At 69.8% G+C, this 21557-nt stretch overlaps 4 protein-coding genes across 6 annotated transcripts; 3 read left to right on the top strand and 1 right to left on the bottom strand.

The window, feature by feature from the left end:
• The first annotated feature begins 132 nt into the window (after nt 1–132).
• On the top strand, nt 133–3058 carry PUSL1 (pseudouridine synthase like 1). 2 transcript variants are annotated; one of them, XM_054584348.1, is made up of 9 exons: nt 133–259; nt 475–532; nt 669–856; nt 1060–1209; nt 1297–1467; nt 2137–2191; nt 2277–2448; nt 2567–2711; nt 2825–3058. In XM_054584348.1, the coding sequence occupies exons 1-8, from the start codon at nt 183–185 to the stop codon at nt 2680–2682; spliced, it is 987 nt and encodes a 328-aa protein (XP_054440323.1). In that variant the 5' UTR covers nt 133–182; the 3' UTR covers nt 2683–2711; nt 2825–3058. The 2 variants fall into 2 exon arrangements, with proteins under 2 accessions (XP_054440323.1, XP_054440313.1); XM_054584338.1 differs by having other exon boundaries at nt 2277–2711.
• Nucleotides 3059–3087: 29 nt separating this feature from the next.
• On the bottom strand, nt 3088–12437 carry INTS11 (integrator complex subunit 11). 2 transcript variants are annotated; one of them, XM_054584262.1, is made up of 17 exons: nt 12273–12437; nt 9825–9922; nt 9379–9452; nt 8274–8469; nt 6443–6541; nt 6329–6363; nt 5915–6053; nt 5524–5588; nt 5212–5401; nt 4838–4921; nt 4423–4512; nt 4185–4347; nt 3991–4098; nt 3849–3910; nt 3611–3753; nt 3396–3525; nt 3088–3304 (listed from the first exon to the last, which is right to left on the bottom strand). In XM_054584262.1, the coding sequence occupies exons 1-17, from the start codon at nt 12298–12300 to the stop codon at nt 3230–3232; spliced, it is 1779 nt and encodes a 592-aa protein (XP_054440237.1). In that variant the 5' UTR covers nt 12301–12437; the 3' UTR covers nt 3088–3229. The 2 variants fall into 2 exon arrangements, with proteins under 2 accessions (XP_054440237.1, XP_054440229.1); XM_054584254.1 differs by having other exon boundaries at nt 3090–3304; nt 8241–8469.
• Nucleotides 12438–12577: 140 nt separating this feature from the next.
• CPTP (ceramide-1-phosphate transfer protein) lies at nt 12578–15434 on the top strand. Its single transcript, XM_054584424.1, has 3 exons — nt 12578–12609; nt 14309–14459; nt 14537–15434. Exons 2-3 carry the CDS (start codon nt 14338–14340, stop codon nt 15057–15059), a joined length of 645 nt encoding a protein of 214 aa, XP_054440399.1. The 5' UTR covers nt 12578–12609; nt 14309–14337; the 3' UTR covers nt 15060–15434.
• A 2126-nt stretch (nt 15435–17560) lies between these two features.
• On the top strand, nt 17561–20744 carry TAS1R3 (taste 1 receptor member 3). Its single transcript, XM_054583788.1, has 6 exons — nt 17561–17745; nt 17822–18122; nt 18211–18993; nt 19094–19297; nt 19423–19543; nt 19753–20744. Exons 1-6 carry the CDS (start codon nt 17561–17563, stop codon nt 20742–20744), a joined length of 2586 nt encoding a protein of 861 aa, XP_054439763.1.
• The last annotated feature ends 813 nt before the right edge of the window (nt 20745–21557 follow it).

Here is a 21557-nt window from a genome sequence, read left to right as displayed (position 1 = left end):
CCCCGCCCTTGGCGGCCTTGGGGCGGGTGTGGAGGGCTGCTGGGGCGGGGCGAAAGCCAGGGCGCAGACGCGGGAGCGACCGGGGGCGTGGCCAGGTTGCGTACGCGCGCGCGCGCGCGCGCAGGGACGCACGTGCGGCCCCCGGCTCCCCTGGGTGCTTCTCGGTTCGGACCGGCCAGGCCATGGGCTCGGGCCCGGCCGCGGGTTCGGTGCGGGCGCGCTACCTCGTGTACTTCCAGTACTTGGGCACCGACTTTAAGTACGTCTCCCGGACTCTCCGGTGGCCGCGACCCCCACGCGCAATGCGGCGCCGCGGGAAGCACCGGAGCTGGTCTCCGAGGGCAGCCGGCGCGCGAGGGAAGGGCGGGAGCTATATTTAGGACCCGTACGTCCGGCCTCGGGCCGCGACGCTGGGAAGGAATGGGCGCGGGCGGGGCCGCATCCGCCCTTGACCTCGCCCGCCTCTGCCTACAGCGGGGTCGCGGCCGTCAGGGGCGCCCAACGCGCCGTCGGGGTCCAGAACTACCTGGAGGTGAGCTCCGCCGGCTGCCGCCTGGGATGGAGGAGAGCGACCCCCAGGAGGGGCAAGTGGGAGCCCGGCACCTGTGGGAACACGGGGTCTGCGCCTTGCGCTGCCCGCCCCGCCCCCGGCGGCTCTCTCCCCGCAGGAGGCCGCGGAGGGGCTGAAATCGGTCGTGCCGGTGAAGTTCACCATCTCCAGCCGCACGGATGCGGGGGTCCACGCCCTGAGCAACGCGGCGCACCTGGACGTCCAGCGCCGCTCAGGCCAGCCGCCCTTCTCCCCCGAAGTCCTGACGCAGGCCCTCAACACCCACCTGAAGCACCCCGCCATCCGGTGAGCACCCTCTGCGCTACCCCCCTGGAGGCCGAGACCAGAAAGGACTTGGTGTCCAGGCCGCCGTTCTTGACAGTGATAGGGGAGCAACCAAGGGAGGGGCGGGGGGGGGTGGTGGTGGTGGGGTGTGTGTGTGTGTGTGCGCGCGTGCGCGTGCGCGCGCGCGCATCATTGTTGCGGTGGGCCTGGCCTTACTCCCACAGGATCCTGCAGGCCTTCCGCGTGCCCGGTGACTTCCATGCCCGGCACTCTGCCTCGTCCAGGACCTACCTGTACCGCCTGGCCACTGGCTGCCCCCGGTATGACCAGCTGCCGGTGTTTGAACGCCACCGATGCTGGGCACTGCAGGCCACGTGAGTGCCGGTGTGAGAGCGGAGGGTGGGGTTGCCACCCCCCACCCAGGCCGGCCGCCGCCTGACCGCTCCCCTGGCTCTCTGCAGCTGCTTGGACGTGGCTGCCATGCAGGAGGCTGCCCAGCACCTCCTGGGGACGCACGACTTCAGCGCCTTCCAGTCGGCCGGCAGCGAGTCCCCTAGCTCCGTGCGCACGCTGCGCCGGGCCTCCGTGTCCCCTGGCCCGGCCAGCCCCTTCCTCCTTCCCCAGGAGGGAAGGTGAGGGGGGCCGGCTCGGCAGAGGGGGGGTGTCCCGGGCACCTGCTGGGGCAGTGCGGGGCAGTGAGGTGGTGCCCACAAACCTGCAGTTGCCCTCCCCCGAGGCTGGGGGACAGAGGACAGAGAAGACCGCCCTTCTCTGCGGGCACTCAGCCCTGCCCAGGGCTCCCTGCCCAGGGGGCAGGCCTTGGCGGCCACTGAAAAGGTCCTGCTGGGGCTGTGCACCAGGCCAGTGGTCCTGGCCCAGCCTGACAGGGCTGGTTCCACTGCGCCCGACACCATACCAGGGGCCTCCAGCCACATGGCAGCCGCCGGCTTCGGGAACCCTCCTGGTTTGGGCCGGAACTGAAGGGAGGAGGGACTTCTGCAGCCAGCCGTGAACTCACGCCAGAGAGGTCCGGCTGGAGGCTTGGGTCTCCAGCAGATGAGCTGCCGCGGGGCCAGGACCAGGGCCTTAGCGCCTCGGCGTGAGGGCCCCACCCCCATGGCAAGGCCCCCAGAAGGCTCTGCCCTCCCCCCGACTCGCCCGTGACAGCTGCCTGGTTTCCCTTAAGGGGTGGGGCGGTCGGTGCAGGGGAGGGTGGGTACCAGTCAGTGGGCTTCCCAGGCCCCCTGCCCTGGCCTGGGGCCACCCTACGGCCTGGATGTCACAGGTGCCTGTGTCCCTAGGAGGTTACAGTTCTGGAGCCTGGAGTTCGAAAGCCAGTCCTTCCTGTACAGGCAGGTGGGCTCTGTTCTGGGGCCCTGCCCGGGGCGGAGGGGGCGCGGGGCCGCTCGGCCTGGGCGGCAGTCTCGGCTTTGGGCGGCAGGTGCGGAGGATGACAGCGGTGCTGGTGGCCGTGGGGCTGGGGACTCTGACACCTGCTCAGGTGAGGCTGATCCTTGAGAGCCGGGACCCCCTGGGCAGGCACCAGACACGTGTGGCGCCAGCCCACGGCTTGTTCCTGAAGTCGGTGCTCTACAGGGACCTCGAGGACCGTGGTAAGAGGTGGGGGCGGCCCTGCTCGGACCCCGCCATCGACCCCACTCCAGGCCAGGTCCTTGCTGGAGGAGCCCTTGGTGGCCTTGCTGTCACCGCTCTCCTCTGTCGTTCTAGCAGCCGGGGATGTAGCCTGTGCCCAGCAGGAAAGTCAGGGCCCAGGGGGCAGAAAGGCCCCAGGTCAGCCAGACTTCAAGCCGGAGACCAGTGGCCCCACGGCAGGAGGCCTGGGGTGAGGTGCTCATGGCCCTCAGGCCCACCCCCCGTGAGTTCCCAACGGGGAGGGGGAACCGAAGGGGGGGGCTCTGAAAGTGAGCGGGGGCTCCCCCGCCCCCACAGACACCCCCACCCCCAAGGCGACCTAGCATCTGTCCACAGGTCCTGCTTCCAGCGCCCTGAAGCTGCTGGCCTTGTGTCTGTAGGGCCCATGGCACTGAAGCCACAGATGACCCCCAGGGGCCTGGCCTTGGCCGGCCCAGCCCTGCAGGCCCCAGCTGTGCACGAGGGGCTCCCAGCGGACCTGGTGGCCCCAGGCCAGTGGGGGAGGTGGGGCCTTTGGTTGTTTTAACTGGAGGGGAACATCCCTGCCCAGAGGTACAAATAAAACAAGAAGAAGTCTCCAGGATTATTTATTTATTTATTTATTCTACCAAGAACAGCCACTTGGCAGACACGAGACACTGGCGGTGTCCCCGTGGACGGGGCCAGGGCGCGGGCGCAGACGCAGACCCTGCCCTGGAGCGGGGTCGGGTCCCTCGGGGAACGGCAGGTGGCGGGCGGGCATCAGCTGCCTCCACCGGGGGCCTGCGGCAGGCCCTTCTTGAGGAGGGACGTGAGGTAGCTGCCCAGCTCTTCATCCTACAGGGACACCAGAGGCTGTTGCCCCGCCCTCCCCCATGCCCCCCACCCCGGCTGCCGGGCGCAGGGCCTCGCGCGTCCTGCCACACACCTGGTAGGTCCAGGAGACGAGCAGCACTTTGGTGCCCGGGTCCTCCGAGTGGGCGGCGGCCTGGATGAGGATGGACTCCACGGTCACTGAGCCGTCCGGGAGGTGCTGCACGCAGCGGTCCTTGAGGAGACTGCGGGACACGGCGCGGTGGGCGCGGGGAGAGCACAGGGATGCCCCTCCGCCCCCGCCCCCAGGGCCAGCGGGGCGGCACCCACCCCTTCAGGTGGCTGTAGACGCGCAGGGCCGTCTCCTGCTCCTTCCGCGCGTCGTGCAGGTGCACACGGCACGTGAAGCGCAGCTGGTGCTCGGCCAGGCCCAGCTCCTTGAGGGCCTGCTCCGAGGACACGAGCCGGAAGTTCTGCGGGGCAGGGGCAGGTGAGCGCGCGCAGGGGCCCTGCCCCCGGCCCCCGCCTCCCCCGCCCCCCCGCCCCGGGATGGCCCGCGCGCGCTCACGCTGTCCTTCATGATCAGGGTGCCGTGCAGCAGCCGGGGCTTTTTGGCGTCCGGGAGCAGCCCTTCAGGGAAGGGCGGCAGTCAGCGCGGTCAGCGGAGTCCGCCCGCCCCAGCCGGCACCCCCGCCCCCCGGCCGGCATACCCTGCGCCATTTCCCGCTTCAGCAGCCCCAGGGAGATGCCCACAGGGATGCTGGGGCTGGTGGGCAGCGTCACCGTCTCGCCGTTGGCCGGCATGTAGCAGCTGACCCCTGGCCCGAGAGGCAGAGAGGATCAGGGGCGCCCGCGCGCGCCTCGCGGACCCCGGCCCCGCCCGGCCCTGCCCCCCCCGGCCTACGGAGCTCCTGCTCGATCTTCCGCCGCAGGAACTCCATCTTCTTGGCCTCCCCGTGCACCAGCAGCACGCTCCCGGGCTCCGCCTGGCCCACCAGCTGCATGACGCCCTTGGCGTCGGCGTGGGCGCTGAAGGACATGTACTCCACCTGCATCCGGACCTCCAGCTGCGACGGCACAGAGCGCAGGCCGTCACGGCCGGCCCGGGGGGCCGGGGGGGCCGGGGAGCGGGGGGCACTCACCACCTGCCGCCCCTCCATCTCCAGCTTGCGCTGCCCGCTGAGGATCTTGTGGCCCACGGTGCCCTGTACGCAGTAGCCAGGCATGATGACCTGCAGGGCAGAAAAGGACAGAGCTGGTGGCCACCTGCATGGCCTCCGCCTCCTGCCTCAGGGCTTCCGCGTGGGACAGCCCCGCGCCCCGCTCCTCCGAATCCTGGGCGGAGGCCCTTCTCCCCTGCCAGACCCCCGGCCGACCCGGGCGCACCATGACCCCCGCCCAGGAGGGAGCCCTGGCAGAAACACGGCGACGATCGGAGATGCCTGGGTCAGACACCGACTGGGCCCCGGGGTCCCGAGCCCCCCCCCCACGGCGGCAGCGCCCCCAAGCCCGGGAGCCCCTGCTCTCCACCTCTGCACAGCCTCCCGGGCCCCTCACCATGTTCTTCTCATTCCCTGCCCACTTCCGGAAGATCTGCAGGGACTGGCCGGCGTGCAGCATCCCGGGCGTGGCAAACACGACCTGGGGGGGCGGGGGGGTCCAGTCAGGGCCACCCGCACCCCGGGCCGCACCCCGCCCTGCCCCCGGGGCCTCCCGCTGCAGCCCTCGCGCCCCTCCCACCCCCGGCTGCATCGCCCCGCAGCACAGCTGCGCCCCATCCCCCGGGAGACCGAACACTCCCCCAGACACGAGGGAGGGATGCACGTGGGGCGCCTGGCGCCGGCTTGGGCGCACGCCCCGGCTGCAGCAGGCACAGGTGGCTGTGCCCGCCACCCCCCAGCTCCACGCCGCCCCCCGGGCCAGGGCCTCACCATGGGACCCGGGTTGTCGGCAAAAGCTCGGTCGAAGGCCTTGATGTGCTTGAACTCGAACATGTTCCTCTGGACGAAGGTCTTCCGGATCTTCTGGTTGGTCCAGGTGATGAAGAGCTTGTAGTAGTGGTTGGCCTTCTCCGTCAGGCCCGTCGAGAAGTAGATGGGGGCCTTCAGGTTCATGCGCTCCCTGTGGATGGTGCGGGGCCGCCGTGGAGGGGCCGCAGGACAGGCCGGCTGCGTCCCGCCCCGCGCCCTCGCGCCCTCGCGCCCCCCCAGGCTGGGCTCCCGGAAGCCACCCGCTGCCCCTACCAGAAGGTCTCCAGCAGAATGCAGAGCTCCTGGGCTCGGCCCAGCGCGAACACGGGGATCAGCACCTGTGCGGTGGGGGAGAGGCTGGCGGGGGGGGTCCTGGCCGCGCTGCCTGCCCAGGCCAAGCCCACGGCCTTGCCGGCAGCTCTTCCAGCAGCTCTTCCAGCCGCAGGCCTGTGGTCCCTGAGATCCCTGAGGAGGCGGCCCCACCCGCATCCCGCCTCCAGCCAGTCTGTCCAGACGGGACCCTGGTGGGTGCTCCGGCCAGCCTGGGGCTGGGGCCCCAGAAGGGCCAGAGGGAGCTGGTCCTCGCGAGGCTCACCCAGCCTCCCTCCTGCGCCCCTCCATTCAGCCCAGGACCCCCGCCTGCTGCCCCGCCGCTGCCGGCCACCTTCCCGCCACGCTCCACGGTCTCGTGGACCTTCTTCAGGAAGTCTCGCTCCCGGCAGCGCTTGGAGTCGCGGATGGTCGTGGCGTACGTGGACTCCGTGATGAGCAGGGTGGGGCGGCATTTGTCGATCCAAGCGGCCCTGTAAGGCAGTGGGCGTGGCCGGGGAGGGCCGTGCGCACAGCTGCAGGTCGGGGGCGGCCGGGCCCCAGCCCCGCTCTCAGCCGAGGCCTCCAGGGCCGACCCGCAGCCGCAGCCCCTCTGCACAGGCCTGGGCAGCGCTCGCGTGAAGACCGGGGAAGAGACTCTGCCTCCCACGGGGACGCGGGGCCACCGTCCCGCCCCGGCCGTCCAGGAAGGGCAGTGCGCCCGGGGCAGGGCCCCCAGGATGGAGCCAACGAGTGCCCGCCGACTCACCCCAGGTGCCGGTCCGGGGTCATGTTGTAGTCGCCCTGCGGGACGCGGTGTTACAGAAGGGGCCCCGCCCCGCCCCGGCGGCCCCGCCCCCAGCCCCCGAGCGCCTCTGCTCACCGTGTAGACCACCGACTCCGAGCCCACTCTGATCTGGAACATGGCCGCCCCCAGCACGTGGCCCGCGTAGTAGGCCTTGATCTGCAGCTCCTCGTCCACCTGGGAGGGGAGCGCGGGTGGGCGGCGTCACTTGCCGTCCCCCGCTCCTCACAGACGGCGTCCTGTTCTCAGGCCGACCCAGCTCGACCGCAGAGACGAGAGGACAGGTCGGAAGGGAGAGAGCGGCGGCAGGGCCTGCGGCCGGCAGAGGGGCCGGCAGAGGGGCACCGTGTGACCAACGTGCCCATGCAAGTAAGGACCAGGTTAAGAGTCTTGACACAGAACCAGGAACTTTTTAAAAATAAAAATTTTAAAACCAGAAGTGTAATGACTGGAATTAAGAATTCAGTGGAGGAAGTTAACAGCGGAACAGAAACACCAGAGAGAGTTCGTGACCCGAAACGCATAGCAAGACAGGGCGGCAGCGGCCCGGAGCCCCAAGACCCGACCCCCCACCCCCCGACCCAGGGCGAGACCCGGCAAGCGGCCGTGCCGGAGCCTGACGCCAGCCCCTGGGGCCCCCGGGGCCGGGGAGGCTGAGGGGTGGCTGCGGGCCTAGAGCTCTGCCCCCGCGGCCGCCACCTCCCGGGGGGCAGGCAGGAGGAGCCCAGACGGACGTCGGCCAAGGCAGGTCCCCGCGGCTGCTCGTCAGGCCGGAGGCAAACTCTCCCGAACAAGCAGCGAGGACCACGCGGAGGCAGCGGAAGTGTGAACGGAGACGCCCGCCCCCGAAGCCCTGCCAGGCTCCTGTCGACCAAGGGACTCAAAATGCAGCCGCGGCCGCCAGTGTCTCAGACGGGGGGGGGGCGGGGGGAGCTCAAGGGGCTGCAACACCGAGACCCTTGTGCTGCCCAGGAAAGGCCCAAGTGCCTTAGGTCTCGTTGCTGTGGATGCACGTGGCCACCTCCACCACTAAAACAGTGACACATCAATACATCATCACTAACCCAACAAAAGGAAAAAGAAAGCTTTGTAAAGATTTTAATTACTTAGTTTTAGAGGCAGGAGAAGGGAGAAAGAGCAAGAGAGAGAAAAACATCGATGTGAGAAACATAGATCACTTGGCTGCCTCTCACGCCCCCAACCAGGGACCTGGCCCGCAACCCGGGCCTGAGCCCCGACTGGGAACCGAGCAGGTGACCCTTCACGTTGCAGAACAATGCCCAGTCCACTGAGCCACACCAGTCAGGGCAAGAAACCGAACTTTACAGAAAAAAAGTCAATCTAAAGTGAGCAATAAAGGAAAGAAAGAAACATCAAGCAAGACGGCAACAGGGAGCGAACAGGGACAGCCACGGCACAGTGACCTCGGGAAATGCATGTCTGGAGGGCAGGGAACCAGGCTGGGTCCGCAAACGCGGACCCCATGCCCCCTGACAGAGCCACGTCCCAGTACAATCCAGAAAGGTTGAAAGTGAAAAGACGAGACGATACACCCTGCAGACGTCCCCCGCGTTACCAGACACACAGCCTGCGACAAAAGGCCTCCTTAACGACACACGGACACCGCGCACGGACAGAGAGAGGCTCAGTCCGGATAAAACGGCTCCAGACGTGCGCGCACCTGACAAGCAGCACCCACAGACGCTGAGCACACAGGCGAGCCCAGCGTCGCTGGCCCGTTACCCACTGGAGCCCCACCGGCTGTCGGCCCCGCCACCCCCCAGCTGCGTCCCCGAGACGGAGCCCGCACCCCGCGGCCCCGCAGCGCCTGGCTCTGCCCGCCCCGGCCGCCCGCGCCCCGCGCCGCGGCCCCGACCTGCACTGTCTGGTGGAGGTGGACGGCCACCACCTTCTTCATGCAGTCCTTGATCATCTGCGAGGTGAAGAAGTTGGCCTCGCCCTTCTTGTCCACAGCGACCTTGCGGTAGTCCTCCAGCAGGATGGGGCAGATGGCCTGGGTGGGGTGGGTCATGTAGATGGGCCCGTCGTAGCCCACCATCTCGCTGAAGTAGGGCAGCGCCCCGCAGTGGTCCAGGTGGAAGTGGCTGGGGGCGCAGCACGGTCAGCCGGCCCCTGCGCACCGGCCCCCACACCAGCGCTAGGCTCCGCCGTGCCCCCGCCCGCCCGCCCGCCCGCCCGCGGGGGCGCCCTGGGCCCCGGCACTGGGGGGCGAGGGCGGAGCGGACAGAGACGGCCGCCTCCCTGGACCCAACAGCCTGCACGTCTTGTTTGCCAATAAGCAAGTAAACAGCTGAAACGTGTACCAGACGGTGACACGTTCCTTGAAGATAGAAAGCAGCTCCGGGGACAGTGCGCTGTGGGCGGTGGTCGGGAACACCCCGCAACACAGGGACGGAGCGGGCGCAGCTGCGCCACCCACAGCTGACGTGGCCGTGGGGCCGAGCCCTGTCGTGGGAGGGACAGCCCCCGAGAGCCCCAGAGCAGCTGAGGGTGGCTAGGCCACGAGACGGTCAGGGCCGCGAGCAGTGGGTCCCTGGCCACCTGTGACCGTCGGCAGGGCGTGAGGCGTGAGCAGGGAGGTCGGAGCCCTGTCCAGTCAAGCAGGGGTCGAGACCCGCAGGTGAGGGGCAGGCCGGGCAAGGTCGCCTGGGGAGGCCTTTGGGGAGGAGGGGCTGGGGGGCGGGGGCAGTCACGGCCGTAGCCGTCGGAGACCCGACGCAGCCCGGTCTGCCTGGGGAACCTGGGTTCTCACCCACGGCCCGGCGCAAAGTGCTGACCGCCCTTCCCCTGCCGGTGGCCTGCAGCCCACCAAGGAGCAGCCATGGGCGCTTATGACCACAAGCGAGGGCACCTCCGCCAGGGCCGGCACCCACGCGCGGAGGGGCGGGCCTCGGGGGCGGGGCCTGGGCAGCTCCCCTGGGTTCCGCAGGGTCCGGAGGCAGGCGACGGCACACGCGCGGCCCTGTCACCAGCAGCCCTGGGGCAGGGCTCACCTGATGATCACGCAGTCCAGGAAGTCGGTCAGCCGGCCGTTGCGGGTGATGTAGGAAAAGTCAGGGAAGCGCCTCTGAGAAGTCAGGAGAGCACGTCAGCCGGGGGGCGGGGCCGGCCGGCGCGCTGCGGGGCACCACCTCCACCCAGGGGCCGCGCCAGGACTGCTGACTGCTCACAGCCCCCACGGGCACGGGAGGGTCAAGTGCCAGACCCACCCCACACGGCCCCCCTGTGCAGACCGGCCCCCAAGCAGGGCTCCCTGCCTGGCACGTGACGGTGGGGGCGGCCCAGGAATGCAGCGACTCCGGGCCCACCTGCGAACTACGCTGCCCACCTGCCCAGACTGTCCCCATCCCGCAGGGCGGAGCCCGAGGCCGAGCCCCGCGTCCTCTGTGAGGAGCAGGTGGGGCGACAGGGCCCCCCGCAGCCCACGCACGGGACTCACGTCGTCGTTGAAGCCCATGTGCATTCCGCAGTCCAGCATGACGTTCTTGCCCCCGATGGAGACCAGGATGCAGCTCCGGCCCACGTCCTGGCCGGCCCCTGCAGGGACAGCAAGTGAGGTGCGGCCACCCCCCGCCCCCACTGCTACAAGGACGGCCCAGCCCCAAGGCCACAGCCCAGCTGCTGGCCCCACCCCCCACCCCACCCCCGTAACAAGCTGCTGTGTGACAACACCTGAGGCGAGAACATCACCACCTCCACAAACAGATAGGAAGACCCGCAGGGAGGGGACAAAACGCCCAGGCCACCTCTCCCACTGTGCCTGCAGCCTCAGGCCCAGCCTCCGCTGCCCACGGTCGGATGGATGGCCGCAGCCCACCCCGTGACCCACCCGTACCCTCGAAAGCCAAGGGCTGAGTTACGGCTGCCCGACTGTGGTCCCAGCACCCACGGAGTCACGCCGGTGCCTGTGGGGCTTGAACACCCCTCCTGAGACCTGGCGGGGTCACGCCTGGGCGGCGGGACCCCCTCAGGACCTGCCCCTGGTGGTGCCAACAAAGGTCCCGCACGTGGCTTCAGCCCGGCAATGACCACCTAACCACAGGGATCACGCCTGCACCTGAGTTCCAGCCACGTTCCTGACCTCCGAGCCCTGTCCAGCTGGGGCACATCCTGGCCACCTCCTATGGCCACCTGAGGCCCGAGAGCCCAGAAGGAAAGGGACACGACCTTGCAGGGCCTGGTGACAGCAAATGGTCTGCTTTCCAGTGTCCACCCCAAACCTCCCTTTGCAGCCACCTGACCCTCTGTTGGCACCACGCACGCCAGGGGACCGGGCCTGGAGCGGGATGGGGGCTGGCCCTTGAGAAGCCTGCCGCCCGTGATGAGGGCAGGAGATGCCAGCCGAGAGCTGTGCCTCAGGCAGCCCTGCCACAGGGTGGCTGCTGTCCCCACCGGGACGTGCCTCCCTGAGGGCAGGGTAGCAGCTGCCTGCTCCCCGCTGGGCCTTGGGTCTCGAGGCCAGAACAGCTCAGAGGCCTCCAGACACAGGTGGGCGGGAAAAAGGCCACGCTTCTTTAAAGTCAACATGAAATGTGAAGCCACGGGAATGGAGGGACCGATCCCTGCCAGGCACACGGCTCCTGGGCGTGGAGCCGGCTCTCAGGCGCGGGCTGCCTGTCCCCAACAGGAACCACGGCAATCGCGGGGGCAAAGGCAGGGGCCTGAGCTGGGCTGGAGATGCAGGAAGCGGCTGCAGGGCACAGGGGAGGACGCAGGACGCAGAAGAGGACACAGGAGACGCCCGTCTGCAGGGAGCTCACGCTCCAGGGCAAGGGGATGGCCGACGTGCGCGCGCACCAGACGCGCCGAGTGCGCCGGCTGGGGACGCGCGCCCACGGCGGCGGCACAGAGACGTCCAGAACTGAGACAGGCTTGCGCTTCCCAGGAGGCGAGGGGGCAGCCGCGGGCGGGCAGGTGCGCCACGGCCCTGGGCCTGAGCGTCTCCGCACCTGGCCCAGGGGACCAGGGAGCCCACGAGGCAGACACTGGCGAAGGGACGCAGGGGAGGAGCAGTTCTGCTTTGGTCGTGCTGAGGCTGAGTGAGCTTGGGGGCCCTCCCAGGTGCGGGCCGGGGAAAGGGGACTGTTTGAGGAAAGCAGGTGCTGAGAATAGGAGCCAGATGGAGAAGCGGCTGGAAGGAGAGTCCCATCCTGCAGAGGCTGCTGGAGGGGGCGTGAGGTCCCAGCGGCCAGAGGGGAGCCTGTGCCTACGGCCAGGAGAGGCCGCGGGCGGGACACGGGTCAGGTGCGGTGGGACGTGGGCTCCGACCAGCGAGAGCGGGGCGTTCGAGCCAGTGCCGGTGTGAGGCAGCTGTCACCAGCTCAGCGCCTGCGCCTGAGGGGGCTGGGGGGCTACTCGGAGAAAGAGCTTGCACCACGAGGAAGAGCAGGGAGACCGCGGACACCGACACCAGCCCCGAGAGGAGGCAGCGCTGAGCGGCGCAGCGGGGGTGTGCGCAGCGGAGACGCCCAGAGAAATCGAGGGCGGCCACCCAAACCACCACCCCCGTGTCTCCGGGACCCTGGACTCTGAGCGAGCTTTCTCCCTCGCGCTGTTCTGGATGGAACGGTCAGGGTTCTAAGAGTGCACGTGTTTCCCCAAGAAGCAAAGCTCTCTTCTTTCAGGTTGCAGAGATCAAGGAAACCGCGGGCCGACCTGAGGACGGACCGCAGCGCTGGGCGGGTGCGAGGCTGGGGACGGGGAGGAAGCAGAGGCCGAGTGGGGGCGGGAGGCGACTGCAGCCTCGGTCCACGTGCGAAGGGTCGGAAACGTGGCGGCGGCGATCTCGCCTCAGGTCGCCGTTAGAAAAACTAGGGCGCAGCACAGCAGCGACCGGGACGCAACCCCAAGCCCATCCCCCGGCGCCGGCCCAGCGCCCCCCACTCACCCAGGGGGGTGACCCTGATCTCGGGCATCCTGCCCGGGCGCGCTCCCAGGCCCCGTCGCCTCCGCGCTCACCGACCCGCCGCGCCCACCGTCGCCGGGCCAGACCCAGGACCCAAACCGCGCCAGAGCGTGCCTCGCAGCGACGCACTGCGCAAGTGCAGCCCCAACGGCCCCCAACTTCCGGTGAGCCTGCCGGAAACAGGGGCCGCACGTCCGGTCTCTTGATTGGGCAAGGGCCAACCAATCCCGAGCGGCAGAGAGAGACCGGGAGCGAGAGCGGCCGGGGGCGGGGCGGTAGGTAAGGCGGCGGCGGCGGCGGCGGCGGCGGCGGCACGAAGGTGAGCTCCGGGGAACCGAGCCCAGCCGAGTCGGTCAGGCGGACCTGGGCATCGCCGAGGGGCCAGGCGCGGGAGACAGCGGCCAGGAACCCGGCTCCCACGCCAGCTCGGACCCGGCACCCCGGGCCCCTGCCCTATCTGGGCCTCATCTGGAGCAGGACCCTCCCGGGACCAGGCTCCCGCCGCACCCGAGCCCGGCCTCCCCTGGTGCCCCCTTCCCAGGCAAGACTTGCAGGACTTCCTGGACCGGGCCGCCCCCTCCCTCTGCGCCGGGGTGGCAGGATGGGTGCTCCCTTCCGGGCGACTTCAGCCTGCTGTCAGCCATAGGACCCGGGGACTCGGGCCGCCCACCCCCGACCCCTGACCCTGGGGCCGTGGCTGCGCCGGGGGGAGCCTTGGCGGTGCCCTGCATCACCTTCCCAGAGCTGGCAGGCTGCCCGCCAGCTGCACAGCCACTGCCCTTCCTGTTTCCATCCTCTGAAAGGCTTCTGGCAGCTCCTGCTGGCTGCCGGGTCGGGTCCTTGGCAGGAACACTGGGCCCACAGGATGTCTGGGGGCCAGGAAGTAGCCCTGAGTGCCTAGAGACCGTCTATCTGCTCAGTGGACAGAAGACCGAGGCCCGGGGGCGGGGCGCTGGGAGCCTCCAGACAGCCATCTTCCGAGGACAGAGCAAGCTCACCGTGCAGGGCTCCTGACGACGCCTGGCGTCCAGCCCAGCCCTTGGGGCCTGCGGGGCCTTAGAACCCACTGGGTCCCTTCAAAAGCTCTCCTAGCCTGGGCAGTGGCCGAGGCAGTGTGCGCTGGGCCACTTTCCCCAGAGACGAAGGACCCAGTGTTAGGAGGGTGAGGGACCTGCCCACAGAGTGGCAGGCACGGGCTCTTGGGTGCCCGGTTCCTGGCCGGGGCTGTTCCCACGGCGTGGATGGCCTCCCTCATTTGCTAGGGCCCCACAGGGCCCCCAGCACCCAAGGCACAGGAGCCCCCAGGCCCAGTGGGACGAGAGCTTGTCCTGGACGCAGGGTGAGATGCAGCTGAGTCACCAGGGCCCATAAGCACCACCACCCTCCGGTGCCGGTCCTGGTTGCCCAGGGAGGCAGGGGCTGGGCGGCTCAGTGGCACCCACACGCGTGGGTGCTCGGATGTTTGTGGAGTGACTGTGTGAGGGCAAGCAGCATCCAGAGCAGGAAAGGTCGGTGTGTGTCAGCGTCCCAGATGTGCTGACCCGCGACCTCTGCTGGCTTTAGGATGGACGCGGCTGTGGGCGAGGACGGGCAAGGCCGCCAGCCCTCGCCTGGCCTCCCCACGCCACCCCAGTGTCCTCTTTCACCTTCCCTGTTGGGATGCCCCGGCTGGACACGGCCTAGCTCCGCCCCCTGCTAGAAGGCTGCCGGGACGGAGCTGGGCCGTTTGTCTCAGCTCCCGGTGGGGACCCAGCAGGGGTCTCTCCAGGTGAAAACAGGCATTCTGGCAAGAGAGACCAGCTCTACCCAGATAAGCGAGAAAACGTGAGCAGAGACGGCCGCAGTGCCTGCGAGGTAGCAGGAGTCCTTTGACGAAGACTGAGTGGCGGGGCGGGGCCGGGCCGAGGTCTGTGGGCGCAGTCGGGGGTGTCGGAGAGGGCGCCGCCCAGGCGGGGCGAGGCGGGCTCCTGGGGCGCGGGACCCCAGCCGTTCTCTCCTGCTGCTCCCGCCCCCCCAAGGAGCGAGCCGACTCTCAGCCCTGCTGAAGATGGACGACCTGGAGCCAGACTTCAACCTGAAAGTCGTCCTGACTAGTTTCAAGCAGTGTCTCAACGAGAAGGGAGAGGTGCTGCTGGAGCACTACCTCGAGGGCTGGAGGGGGCTGGTCAGGTGCGTGGAGGGGCAGGGCCGAGGCGGGGCTTCCCCAGCTGCACCCACCCTGGGCTCAGCACCCACCTCCCCCGCAGGTTCCTGAACAGCCTGGGCGCCATCTTCTCCTTCATCTCCAAGGACGTGGTGGCGAAGCTGCAGATCATGGAGCGCCTGCGCAGCGGCCCCCAGCGGGACCACTACAGCAGCCTGCAGTCCATGGTGGCCTACGAGTTGGGCAACCAGCTGGTGGACCTGGAGCGCCGCTCCCGCCACCCGGACTCGGGCTGCCGGACGGTGCTGCGGCTGCACCGGGCGCTGCGCTGGCTGCAGCTCTTCCTGGAGAGCCTGCGTACCAGCCCCGAGGATGCGCGCACCTCGGTGCTCTGCACCGACTCCTACAACGCCTCGCTGGCCGCCTACCACCCCTGGATCATCCGTCGGGCCGTCACCGTGGCCTTCTGCACGCTGCCCACGCGCAAGGTCTTCCTGGAGACCATGAACGTGGGGCCCCCCGAGCAGGCCGTGGAGATGCTGGGCGAGGCCCTGCCCTTCATCGAGCACGTGTACAACGTCTCCCAGGAGCTCTACGCCAAGCACGCCCTGCTGGACCTGCCCTAGGGGCCGGCGGGCCCGGGCTGCATGCCCTCCTCCAGAGCCGGGCTGGGGCGGCCAGGGCCCATCGGTTCCCCCACGGAGCTTCCTGGGCGTCCTAGGAGCAGGGAAACCGGTCCCCCTGCGGGCTGAGCTTGTGGGGAGCCGCAGGCCCAGCATGGCCTGCTTGGGCTGCAGCCAGGGAAGGCAGGCGCCGCCAGGTGGGTGAGGTGCAGGGTGCAGGGTGCAGGGAGGGTCAAGCAGGCTCAGTCTTCGTGCAAAAGCCCGAGAGGCTGCCCTCACCTGTGAGTCAAGTTTGTGAGCTGGGCGACTCACGGCTCCGGGGAGTAGCTGCTGCAGCTAGCTGGCGCGAGTCCTCGGGCCCGCTGGGTCCTGTGTGGCCAGGCGGGCTGCCTGTGGCCCCTCCGTCCCAGGCTGGCTGCCCCCGGGGCAGGGGGGACCTGGGCAGACGCTGGCACTGCCTCTCCCTCCTTGCTGCTCACCTTGTTAGCCAGGGGCCCCCGTGACCTCGGGAGTGACAGCAGGAGGGCAGCCCCGGGCACACAGCCGCTGCCTCCTGCAGCCACGCTCCCCCGGTGCCCCCCGAGCAGCTGCTCCTGAGCCTGCACAGCACAGCCCTGGAGCCGCCGGGAGCCCGTGGCTGCTGGGCCAGCTGGCCTCTGCCTCCCTGGCATCTGGCAAGATGCTGCATCCCGCCCCTGTCCCCGCCCAGCTGTCCCCATGGAGCTCGGGGGACCGGGGGTGCATGGCACAGGTGGGGCCTGGGCCCCCGCCCAGTAGCTTGGCAGACAGCCACCTGCAGCTTTCCCGGGGCAGCCGGGAGCCCGGACCGCTCCACTGCCTCTTCACTGTGACCTCAGGACCTTGGGTGCCAAGGGTCCACCATGCAGCCATCAGTCGCACATGTGTGTGACGTTGCAGGAACCCTCAGAAACTGTAATACGGGTGATGACTTTTACAATGTAAATAAATCACAATTACAGAAACAGACTCTGCATCCCCGGATGGAGGTGTGGGGGGTGCCAAGCATCTGCATATTGGGTGAGGCCCTGCTGCCGGGAGGACAGGGCAGTGCGGACCCCCGGCACGTGGGCCGTGCCCCACCCGCCATGTGGGGGCTGCTGCCTGGCTGGCCTGTGCAGGGTTCAGCTTGGCCCCCCCAGGCTCTGCAGAGGTCCACAGGGTTACCGCTTTGTTGCTGTGAAGAAGGCACAAGTCAGCCAGGGGGCTGGGTTGGAAGGCCGGGCCGGGCCAGCCCCACCCCGTGGCAGGCAGGCAGCCACCCCGCTGCGGCCAGGGGTGCGGGGCTGCACGGGGCGGCAGCGGCGGCGGCCCCGACAGAGGGCGCGTGCCAGGAAGGGCCGTCGTGGGCGCTCTGCCCCAGGGTCAGAGCCAATGCCGGTGCTCGGTCCTACGCCGAGTGGCGACCAGGGTCCCCTTGTGGTGCCAGCCAAGGCCAATGGCAATTGAGGACTTGCCCAAGGACAACCTGGGGTCCACACAGGCCAGAGCACACTGCGCGCAGGTACTGCATGTGTGCGCGCCCTGTCATGGGTGTGCAGCGCACATGTCTGTCATGTGCACCATGTGTTGCGCACGTGTGCCTTGAGTGTGCCAGGAGCCCCCACAGGCCAGCGGGGTGGGCCCCCTGAACCGCTTCCTGTAAGTGCCTGCCAGGCCCAGTTAGGACACCTGGAGCCCCTCCCAGCGGTGTTGCCCGCCAGCCTCCCACAGCTGCCGCGCCCATGTCCACCCTCGAGTGTGCGGTCGGCGCCGCCTGCCACGCGCCGGGTGCTGGCTTGGCTGCCGCAGCCCATTTGGTTACAGCCTCTCCTTCCTCCTTTGCATGCGGCCCCCCTGCAGGCCCGCTGCAAGCCCCCTCCACACGGGGCGGGTGGCGGGGGAGAGCACCTGTTCAGCCAGGTGTGCAGGCCTGGGGGGTGGGGCACAGCCAGCTGCAGGGTGTCCGGCGCTCCTGGGCCTCAGGCCCGGGCGGAGGAGCTGTCCAGAGCCCCGAGGTGCCCGGTTCCCTGACTGGCCGAGGCCACGGGCCCTGCTGCGGGACCATCCCGCCCCCACTGCAGGGTGGAGACCAGACCGGCTGCCATCCTGGCCAGGGCGCCTGCCCGGGGGCCCCCGCAGGCAGCCCAGGAGCTGGGACCCGCAGGCGCCCAACCCTGGCCCCCTCGCCCAGGAGCGGCGTGGGCGCCGAGGGGCTGGGGCACAGCAGGCAACCAGGTCACGGTCAGTGGCTGCTCCAAGCTGCCTGCCCAGGTCGCTGCTGGCCAGACCACTGGGGGTGTCAGGCTGACAGAGTCGGGTGTGTGGGAACCTCCGGCCCAGGATGGCGAGGACTGAGGAGGCCTCCAGGGGCCCCTGGGCTTGGCACGTGAGGACAGGCGAGGGTTTTGATAAACAAATCCTCCACCCCCCGAGCCCCAGCTCTCCATATCTGGGCCCGTGCCCAGCTCACCCACTGGCCACCCTGCTGGAGGCCGCCCCCTGCCATGTCTGGCCCGGCTCTGCTGGGCCTCTCCGCCCTGCTGGGCCTGGGGGCAGCGGCCCAGCTCTGCCTGTCCCGGCAGCTCCGCATGCAGGGGGACTACGTGCTGGGAGGGCTCTTCCCCCTGGGCTCAGCCGAGGACGCGGGTCTTGGTGACAGGACACAGCCCAACGGCACCGTGTGCACCAGGTAGGGAGGTGGGGGGGTTGGGGGGCGCCCCCCGCAGGTGTGGGGTGCCGCCACCTGCAGCCCCGTGTGGCCCCAGGTTCTCGTCGCTCGGCCTGCTCTGGGCGCTGGCGGTGAAGATGGCCGTGGAGGAGATCAACAGAGGGTCCGCCCTGCTGCCTGGGCTGCGCCTGGGCTACGACTTCTTCGACACGTGCTCAGAGCCTGTGGTGGCCATGAAGCCCAGCCTCATGTTCATGGCCAGGGCGGGAAGCCACCACATCGCCGCCTACTGCGACTACGCGCAGTACCAGCCCCGCGTGCTGGCCGTCATTGGGCCCCACTCGTCCGAGCTCGCCCTCGTCACCGGCAAGCTCTTCGGTTTCTTCCTCATGCCCCAGGTGCGCCCCATGGCTCCCGCGCCGCCCGTCCCCGCCGGCCCTGCTCGTGGGGGCCAGCCCGTCCGGACATGCCTCCTGGCCCCCGCAGGTCAGCTACGGGGCCAGCATGGACCGGCTGAGCGACGAGGAGGCCTTCCCGTCCTTCTTCCGCACGGTGCCCAGCGACCGAGTGCAGGTGACGGCCGTGGTGGAGCTGCTCCGCGCGCTCGGGTGGGACTGGGTGGCCGCCGTGGGCAGCGACGACGAGTACGGCCGGCAGGGCCTGAGCCTCTTCTCCAGCCTGGCCAGCGCGCAGGGCATCTGCATCGCGCACGAGGGCCTGGTGCCGCTGCCTGGCGCCGCCGGCCTGCGTCTGGGCGCCGTGCAGGAGCTGCTGCGCCAGGTGAACCAGAGCAGCGTGCAGGTGGTGGTCCTCTTCTCCTCCCCCGGGGCCGCCCGCACCCTCCTCAGCCACAGCATCCGCCACGGGCTCTCGCCCAAGGTGTGGGTGGCCAGCGAGGCCTGGCTGACCTCGGACCTGGTCATGACGCTGCCTGGCATGGCCCAGGTGGGCACCGTGCTGGGCTTCCTGCAGCGGGGCGCCCCGATGCCCGACTTCCCGTCCTACGTGCAGACGCGCCTGGCCCTGGCCGCTGACCCTGCCTTCTGCGCCTTCCTGGACACGGAGCAGCCGGGCCTGGAGGAGCACGTGGCGGGGCCACGCTGCCCCCAGTGCGACCACATCTCGCTGGACGACGTGTCCACCGGCCTCCTGCACCACCAGACCTTCGCGGCCTACGCGGCGGCGTACGGCGTGGCCCAGGCCCTGCACAACACGCTGCCGTGCAACGCCTCGGGCTGCCCCACGCGGGAGCCTGTGCGGCCCTGGCAGGTGAGGCTGCGGCCCCGCGGGAGACACGGGGCGGGTGGGCGGGGGGCGAGGGGCCTGGGCTGCTGGCCTGGCCCCGCCCACCACTCTGCACACCCGGCAGCTCCTGGAAAAGATGTACAACATGAGCTTCCGGGCACGCAGCATGGCGCTGCGGTTCGACACCAGCGGGAACATGGACTCGGGGTACGACCTGAAACTGTGGGTGTGGCGGCACCCGAGGCCCGAGCTGCGCACCGTGGGCAGCTTCACCGGCCGCCTGCAGCTGCGGCCATCCCAGATGCGCTGGCACACGCCGAGGAACGCGGTGAGCGCTGGGCCCCGGGTCCCCAGCTGCGGGGCAGCTCCAGAGCAGGGTCGGCGCCCCCTCCGGGGGCGGCAGGGGCAGGCGCACCCAGTGCCGCGGAGCCTGAGTCCCAAGGCCCCCGCCAGAAGCCCGTGTCCCAGTGCTCCAGGCAGTGCGTGGAGGGCCAGGTGCGCCACGTGAAGGGCTTCCACTCCTGCTGCTACGACTGTGTGGACTGCAAGGCCGGCAGCTACCAGCGCAGCCCAGGTGAGCCCCTTGGCTGCTCAGCCCCGTCCCTGCTGGTCAGCAGAGGCAGCGGCCGGCACGGGGCGGGGGAGCCCTGCCGGGTGGGGAGCACACAGCCTGGAGGACCCTGCTGTGTCCTGGCTCGGAGGCGGACACCCAGCCAAAGCCCAGGTCGGGGCAGGGCTGCAGGGCTGTGATGCGAGCACCCTCTCCCCTCTCCCGCGTGGCAGACGACCTCCTCTGCACCCCGTGTGGCCAGGACCAGTGGTCGCCAGACAGGAGCCTGCGCTGCCTGCCCCGCAGACCCAAGTTCCTGGCGTGGGGGGAGCCGGCCGTGCTGCTGCTGCTGGCGCTGCTGGGCCTGGCGCTGTGCCTGGTGCTGTTGGCCCTGGGGCTGTTCGCCCGGCACCAGGAGAGCCCCGTGGTCCGGGCCGCGGGCGGGCCGCGGGCCTGCTTTGGCCTGGCCTGCCTGGGCCTCGTCTGCCTCAGCGCCCTCCTGTACCCCGGCCGGCCCAGCCCCGCCAGCTGCCTGGCCCAGCAGCCGCTGCTGCACCTCCCGCTCACCGGCTGCCTGAGCACCCTCGCCCTGCAGGCGGCCGAGATCTTTGTGGAGTCGGAGCTGCCGCCGAGCTGGGCGGAGCGGCTGCGGGGCCGCCTGCAGGGGCCCCGGGCATGGCTGGCGGTGCTGCTCGCGGTGCTGGTGGAGGCGGCGCTGTGTGCCTGGTACCTATGGGCCTTCCCACCCAAGGTGGTGACAGACTGGCAGGTGCTGCCCACGGAGGCGCTGGTGCACTGCCACGCGCGCTCCTGGGCCGGCTTTGCCCTGGTGCACTCCGCCAATGCCGCGCTGGCGTCCCTGTGCTTCCTGGGCACCTTCCTGGTGCACAGCCGGCCTGGCCGCCGCCATGGCGCCCGCAGCCTCACCTTTGCCTCGCTGGCCTACTTCATCACCTGGGTGTCCTTCGTGCCGCTCTTCGCCAACGTGCACGTGGCCTACCAGCCCGCCGTGCAGATGGGCGCCAGCCTTCTCTGTGCCCTGGGCATCCTGGCCACCTTCCACCTGCCCAAGTGCTACCTGCTGCTGCGGCAGCCGGGAAGCAATGCCCCCGTGCTCTTCCTGGGAGGGGGTCCTGGCGACGCCCGGGGGAGAGGCAGCAACAGGGGCGCAGAGGGGACCGAGCAAAAACCTGCGACCTGTGACCCGGTGGCCTCGCCCCAGTGAAACCAGACTGTGCTGGTCCCTGCCAGGCCCCCCACCTCTGGATTCTGACCCCAGGCTGACAGCTGATCTTACCCAGAAGGCCCCCCAGGCCTGCACCAGCCATGGGGCTGCTGGGCCCTCGTGAGATCTCACCGCCTGCGGCCCCAGGCTCAGGCTCTGTCCTTGGGCTGCCCAGGGGCCCCGCCAGGACGAGGCCTGCAGAGGGCTCCCCAGACCCCCGCAGTCCATGCCGAGGGCCTGGGAAAGCCCCACAGCTGGGTCACTTGAAGGTCAAGGTGGGCGAGCCTCACTCGCTTGGCTGGGCCAAGCCTGGGCCCCCCATCCAGCACCCCGCCAATCACTGCTGGAGTGGGAGGCTGGCAAGCAGGCTGCCCTGCCCACGGGCCTCAGCGCAGGACAGAGGCCCACTCAGGGGCAGGGGGACGCCCACCCCTTCTCTCTGCCTGGCCTGAGTGGGCAAAGCAGGCCAGCCCACCGCCAGCACCGCGGACAGAGCCCCGGCCGCCGGGGGCCAGCACCAAGGCCAGCACCAGCGCGGGACCCCTGCAGCCGGGGGCCGGCGCCGCAGACAGACTTCCCGCCAAGACCTTGCAGCGTCCAGCGCCTGGGCAGCGCCTTGCCACTGAGCGGGGACCCAGAGGACAGCGGGGGGCCTTAGCCAGTCTTGGGCAGCTCTGGCTGGGCCCTGGGGAGCCTGGACCTGCCCCCACACCCCCCTCCTCAGGCAGTGGGCAGGAGAAAAGACAAGCCACACATCAGTCCCATAAAATTAAATGCTTTTTAGTGTTTAAAATAGCCTTTGCACAGAAGCAG

The sequence above is a fragment of the Pteronotus mesoamericanus genome, unplaced genomic scaffold (assembly GCF_021234165.1).
Source record: "Pteronotus mesoamericanus isolate MK-2021 breed Mesoamerican mustached bat unplaced genomic scaffold, CSHL_Meso_final contig_1193, whole genome shotgun sequence".
Taxonomy (NCBI): Eukaryota; Metazoa; Chordata; class Mammalia; order Chiroptera; family Mormoopidae; genus Pteronotus; species Pteronotus mesoamericanus.
The sequence above is the reverse complement of the archived record's forward strand: the minus strand, read 5'-3'. Positions and strand labels throughout refer to the sequence as shown.